The sequence below is a fragment of the Ranitomeya variabilis genome, chromosome 4 (genome assembly GCF_051348905.1).
Source record: "Ranitomeya variabilis isolate aRanVar5 chromosome 4, aRanVar5.hap1, whole genome shotgun sequence".
Taxonomy (NCBI): Eukaryota; Metazoa; Chordata; class Amphibia; order Anura; family Dendrobatidae; genus Ranitomeya; species Ranitomeya variabilis.
Genome location: NC_135235.1, coordinates 24,772,961 through 24,779,878, shown reverse-complemented (window position 1 = coordinate 24,779,878; position 6,918 = coordinate 24,772,961). Strand labels below are relative to the sequence as shown.

General features: G+C 39.7%; 1 protein-coding gene across 2 annotated transcripts in view; it reads right to left on the bottom strand.

Annotated features, from left to right (window-relative positions):
- Nucleotides 1–993: 993 nt before the first annotated feature.
- MFAP5 (microfibril associated protein 5) overlaps nt 994–6,918 on the bottom strand; it is a 49,158-nt gene continuing 43,233 nt past the window's right edge. For both annotated transcript variants that reach the window (XM_077258148.1, XM_077258150.1), the window contains exons 6-8: nt 5,766–5,853; nt 2,013–2,086; nt 994–1,925 (exon numbers count right to left, since the gene is read on the bottom strand). In XM_077258148.1, the coding sequence (XP_077114263.1) occupies nt 1,837–1,925; nt 2,013–2,086; nt 5,766–5,853 (251 nt within the window). In that variant the 3' untranslated portion in view covers nt 994–1,836. The remainder of the gene's footprint in view (nt 1,926–2,012; nt 2,087–5,765; nt 5,854–6,918) is intronic.

Sequence of the window (6,918 nt, the reverse complement as noted above, 5' to 3'; positions counted from 1 at the left end):
GGTGTGTGCATTATACTATATGGAGGACTATGGGGTGTATTATACAATATGGAGGACTATGGGTGCCTAATATAATATATTGAGGTATATGGGCTGTGCATTACACTGTGTATTATACTATATAGACGCTATGGGGAGTGTATTATACTATGTGGAGGACTATGGGGGGTGCATTATACAATATGGACGACTATATGATGAGTATACACACAATACAGGATACAGCTGGCTTCAGTAAATGTCTTTATATAGCATTTGTTACATTATTACATGTATAGGGATACAAAGGCACAGATATATTAGAAAGGAAATGTCACGTAATACATAGTGCAACCGAGTGATCCCTGTAGACGAATCTTATACTAGTCCCTAATATCCACCCCCTGACACCGGTATACAGCCTGTCTCCATCCAGCTGAGGTATATACTGATCCCTGCACTTAGAGAGAAAATCCAGTCACTACTGATATCAGCATTATTAGTGCAGAGTTTATAGATCTGATCTGCTTATTATTACCTACAGTTAATTACTGAGTATAGCATACCATATTTCTGTACGGAAATGTGTGTTCCTCCTCAAGGAAATCCATGATGGCCCCCTAGCTGTAAGCATAAGACTATCATAATACTGCCTTGCATGGACAAAAAGTCTTAGTATTATAGTACTGCCCCAATAGATAAAAACTATTATTATTATAATACCGCAACCCATGGACAAAAAATACTAGTATTATAACACTGTTCTCCTATAGAAAAAAAATTGTACTACAATACTACCCCCCATACTCAAAAAATATTATTACTATAATACTGTGACCCATGGACAAAAATTAATAGTATTATAATACTGCTCCAATGGATAAAAACTATTATTATTATAATACCGCAACCCATGGACAAAAAATACTAGTATTATAACACTGTTCTCCTATAGAAAAAAAATTGTACTACAATACTACCCCCCATACTCAAAAAATATTATTACTATAATACTGTGACCCATGGACAAAAATTAATAGTATTATAATACTGCTCCAATGGATAAAAAATATTATTACTATAATACCGCAACCCATGGACAAAAATTAATAGTATTATAATACTGTTCTCTTATGGACAAAAAAATTGCACTATAATTCTGAATCCTATGGACAAAAAAAGCACTATAATACTGCCCTCTATGGACAAAAAAATATTAGTACTATAATACTGCACACCATGGACAAAAAAATAATAGTATTACAATTCTGTTCTGTTAGGGACAAAAAATTGTACTATAATACTGCCCCCTATGGACAAAAAATATTAGTACTATAATACCGCACACCATGGACAAAAAAATAATAGTATTACAATTCTGTTCTGTTAGGGACAAAAAATTGTACTATAATACTGCCCCCTATGGACAAAAAATATTAGTACTATAATACTACCCCCCCAAGGTATAAAATAGAACTACTATAATACCGCCAATTATACCCATTATAATACTGTCCCCATGATCAAAATATGCTTGGAAAGTTAATATATCAGACTAGAATTGCTCTTTAATGATTGTGCCGCTTTTTAAAAAGTTGTCCTTTATGTGCAGTGACCCCCAACTTCTTCTATGCCAGCACCACCATAGAAAGCATTCCAGAATCGGAGAGGATGCTATGGCTAACACCTATGTTTTTGCACTACATGGGGGTATGTGGAGACTGAATAGGTCATAGGGTCAGGGTGAGTGACAAAGGGCCCATATAACAGTATTGCTGTGGATTCAGTGTCCTGGAGAAGGTCACCCCACTACTGGAGTGTATAATAGTGGGGGTTCATGTATGGACTTTTCTGTGGTTAGTTCCCATCAGTTTCATCCTCAGCAGGTTCTTGGGGTTCAGGGAGGCGTCGGGGAGGGAGTCCAGCCAGCTGGCGGCATTTGTCTTCTGTACATAAGAGAGCAGAGACATCACAATGAGACAGGTGGGCTTTGTGTATGGTCCACCATGACGTGTCTATGCTGAAAGACTCACCTTGCATGATCTCGTCTTCCTTGCACATGATCTTCGTGCAGATCTCCTTGTTTATCATGTAGATACGTCGGACGCTGTAAGAAGAACGTAATGGTTAGAGGTAAAGGGAGGTACGGGAATCTCGGTGGAAAGGACGGGATGAGGGATGTCTGTGAAGGTTGATATTGGCACATGCTTGGACCCTACAGACCTCCATGTGCCACCACGTAGTGTCTAGAGGAGAGTCATTCGATGGAACATACCACATTTTTTCCTGGTGTAACCATATAAAATTAGAGGTACAGTACAGACCAAAAGTTTGGACACACCTTCTCATTTATAGATTTTTCTGTATTTTCATGACTATGAAAATTGTAAATTCACACTGAAGGCATCAAAACTATGAATTAACACATGTGGAATTATATACTTAACAAAAAAGGGTGAAACAACTGAAATTATGTCTTATATTTTAGGTTCAAAAAAAGTAGCCACCTTTTGCTTTGATGACTGCTTTGCACACTCTTGGCATTCTTTTGATGAGATTCAAGAGGTAGTCACCGGGAATGGTTTTCACTACACAGGTGTGCCCTGTCAAGTTTAATAAGTGGGATTTCTTGCCTTATAAATGGGGTTGGGACCATCAGTTGTGTTGAGCAGAAGTCTGGTGGATACACAGCTGATAGTCCTACTGAATAGACTGCTAGAATTTGTATTATGGCAAGAAAAAAGCAGCTAGGTAAAGAAAAACGAGTGGCCATCATTACTTTAAGAAATGAAGGTCAGTCAGTCCGGAAAATTGGGAAAATTTTGAAAGTGTCCCCAAGTGCAGTGGCAAAAACCATCAAGCGCTACAAAGAAACTGGCTCACATGAGGACCGCCCCAGGAAAGGAAGACCAAGAGTCACCTCTGCTTCTGAGGATAAGTTTATCTGAGTCACCAGCCTCAGAAATCGCAAGTTAACAGCAGCTCAGATTAGAGACCAGGTCACTGCCACACAGAGTTCTAGCAGCAGACACATCTGTACAACAACTGTTAAGAGGAGACTTTGTGCAGCAGGCCGTCATGGTAAAATAGCTGCTAGGAAACCACTGCTAAGGACAGGCAACAAGCAGAAGAGACTTGTTTGGGCTAAAGAACACAAGGAATGGACATTAGACCAGTGGAAATCTGTGCTTTGGTCTGATGAGTCCAAATTTGAGATCTTTGGTTCCAACCACCGTGTCTTTGTGCGATGCAGAAAAGGTGAACGGATGGACTCTACATGCCTGGTTCCCACCGTGAAGCATGGAGGAGGAGGTGTGATGGTGTGGGGGTGCTTTGCTGGTGACACTGTTGGGGATTTATTGAAAATTGAAGGCATACTGAACCAGCATGGCTACCACAGCATCTTGCAGCGGCATGCTATTCCATCCGATTTGCGTTTAGTTGGACCATCATTTATTTTTAAATAGGACAATGACCCCAAACACACCTCCAGGCTGTGTAAGGGCTATTTGACCAAGATGGAGAGTGATGGGGTGCTAAGCCAGATGACCTGGCCTCCACAGTCACCAGACCTGAACCCAATCGAGATGGTTTGGGGTGAGCTGGACCGCAGAGTGAAGGCAAAAGGGCCAACAAGTGCTAAGCATCTCTGGGAACACCTTCAAGATTGTTGGAAGACCATTTCCGGTGACTACCTCTAGAAGCTCATCAAGAGAATGCCAAGAGTGTGCAAAGCAGTCATCAAAGCAAAAGGTGGCTACTTTGAAGAACCTAGAATATAAGACATATTTTCAGCTGTTTCACGCTTTTTTGTTAAGTATATAATTCCACATTCATAGTTTTGATGCCTTCAGTGTGAATGTACAATTTTCATAGTCATAAAAATACAGAAAAATCTTTAAGTGAGAAGGTGTGTCCAAACTTTTGATCTGTACTGTACATGGAAGTACAATGTGGGTGCCATAGTAAAGGCCCATACAATACAAATCTGTTGGAAGGCTTACCCCATTAACTTGGGGAAGGGACTCATTGGCCACAGCTAGATGATGACTTTGGTGTAAGTTGTAGGTAAGTTTGTCCATTGACTTTTCATTCCACCTTGATGCAACTTAACCAAACAGGAAATGAGATCACAAACCCCAAATTTCACAAATTTGTGACTCCGTCCTGATGCAAATGGACTCACACATATAGCAAGACTAAGGGGGCGGACTGGCGGGCGTATTTCTTGTGTGAGGATCGCATCGCAGTGCATGGACTGGCCCGGCATCGCTCAGGACGACAGTCAGTCTGAGGATTCCAATACGATCCTCGCATGAGAGATACGATCTTCTGTCTGCCCCCTAAATATAATCTTCCGAAGGTTTTAGCTGTGCACAAGGTGTCTTCTTGATGAGTTTTCGGAGCAGAGCCTATACATTTTTAGAAAGATTTTGTAAAGTTTTGGCTCTAAGACATCCATATAACACTGTGCTGACACCACAATAGTCTAACCCTCGACTAAACAGTGGCTTTTTTGAGGGGTCCACGATGTTTTGTTTTTTAATTGCAGCCTATTCTAGGTTTGGCAGTTTTTTCAGTCATTTTCACAAAAAGTTTCACTATAAAAAAAGGTTTAATTAAAAAAGCCCCCAAAAACCTTGTAAAAACCTCAACATTTATGACATCTTTTACAAGTTTATGAAAAATCTGCCCAAACTATGAGTGAAGGAAACCTTAGGGTGGTGTCACACACAGATTTTGGCCATTTTTGGGCATCATTTTTGTTGCAGTGTCCTTTTTAACCAGATGACACTGTGAACTCTTTCCTTTTTTACTAATTTTCACTTTATTGCAATCATTTTATATCTTTTTCTCGTTTTTTTTTGTGAAAGATTGCACTTTTGTGGACATGGTGACATTGGGGCATTCATAGCTGTCAACATTTCTGTGGGCGTTTATGTCCCACCCCAATCCCACACCTCCAGGGAACACCGACACCCCCCGTGATAACAAAAGTCTACCACCGATCGCCCACTTATGGTGTTACCAAAAAAACTCTCCTTCTTTTCCCCCAGGTGTCTCAGAACAGTTGGCAGCGATGTACGATGACAAAATTGGAACCCCACGATTAGGACCTCCCAAACTTTAACCAGCCAGCACCCATCATGTGCATTAGCTCCCAGCATCACATGTACATGTATGTCACATGTTAAAAAGGAGCTAAAGTCTCCAGTGCATAAAGTCTCCAGTGCATAAAGTCTCCAGTGTATAAAGTCTCGAGTGAATAAAGTCTCCAGTTCATAAAGTCGCCAGTGCATAAAGTCTCCAGTACATAAAGTCTCCAGTACATAAAGTCTCCAGTGCATAAAGTCGCTAGTGCATAAACTCACCAGTGCAAAGTCGCCAGTGCATAAAGTCTCCAGTGCATAATGTCTCCAGTGCATAAAGTCTCCAGTGCATAAAGTCTCCAGTGCATAATGTCTCCAGTACATAAAGTCACCAGTGCATAAAGTCGCCAGTGCATAAAGTCTCCAGTACATTTTTTAGCTTTGGGTATTTCTGGGCTTTTTGTGTTACGTCTGAGGTTTTTCATTTTTGCTCTGAAGTTTTGCTTTTTGTTTTTGTTTTTATCCAAACATGCTCCAGATGTGGAGTTTTTTCTTGTGTTTTTCTACAGGACTTGAAAACTCCAAGAAAGAAGTTATCTGCGCATCGGATTTTCAAAACTATTTAAAAATGCCAAAATAAAAAATGCTAAATAAAATACCTTTCTGTTTGTACTTTGAGAAATGTGTGATACAGACCTGGTGACACACAGGTAGCTGATGCACTGTTTCACCGGCTTCTGCACCGAATACACGCGGGTGCAGGGATACTTCACCTCCTTACAGTCTACGAGAGAGAAAGGAAACAGGTAAAAGAAATAACGGGCAACTCCAACATTGTAGGCTACAAGTTCTCTAACTTCATGCATCTATGCAGCGGTCAGAGGTCAGAGCTCCTGTTTTCTGACACACAGCTCCAAACCCTCTACAATGATCTGTAGGTAAGACCTTACTTTTTGAATTATAATGAAACCCAGGGTGCAAAAAAACAAAATAAAGCGTAATACTAACCTTCTGGACAGACACCATTTCTCAGTGCAGTGTTTCCTGGTGGTTTTTGTGACATTGTTTATATCACGTGACCGCTGCAGCCAATCATGGGTCACTGATCAGCAGCAGCTGACATTTTTATTGGTACCATTTTGGTGTCCATACAACATATAGATCACTTTTTATTGCATTTTTTTAAGGAGATGCAGCGACTATAAATCAGTATTTTTTTTCTCATTTTATTGTCTTTATGTTGTTTACAGTACAGATTGAACAATTTTATATTTTCAGATATCGTACTTTCATAGCTCTCAACCGCCTCGGATTCAGCGGGACTGTCCCGATTTGAGGGCTCAGTCCCGACTTCTAATACTCACCTCTCTGCTCTCCGAATTTGGTAATCTTGGGCTGTATCGCAGGCAGACGCAGATTATACACGTACATAGAGATACATTGAATATAACAATGTAGTTCTATGTTCCCTGTATACTAGAGGTGAAGAAAAAGTCAGATTTTTTTTGTTCCCATAAAACTACCAAAAAATAACAAATATTTATTGTGAGTTTTCTGAGGATTTAAACCCACAATCTTCAACATTACAGGCAGGAGATAAAGCAATTGATGCACAGGCTCTGGTAATGTCACTGGGAGAATTTTGTGTACTTAATGTGTATTGCAGGCTCTGACTCTACAGGCAGATTATACGGATACATCTGTCCATAGCTATGTATTTCTATATCCCTAGATTCTAGAGGTGAGAATAAATGAGTTTTTCTTCCTATAAAATTACTAAAAAAAAAAGAAAAACAATTACAATAATGTAAATTTTATTGATTTTTTTTTTTAAATAATAAACATCATA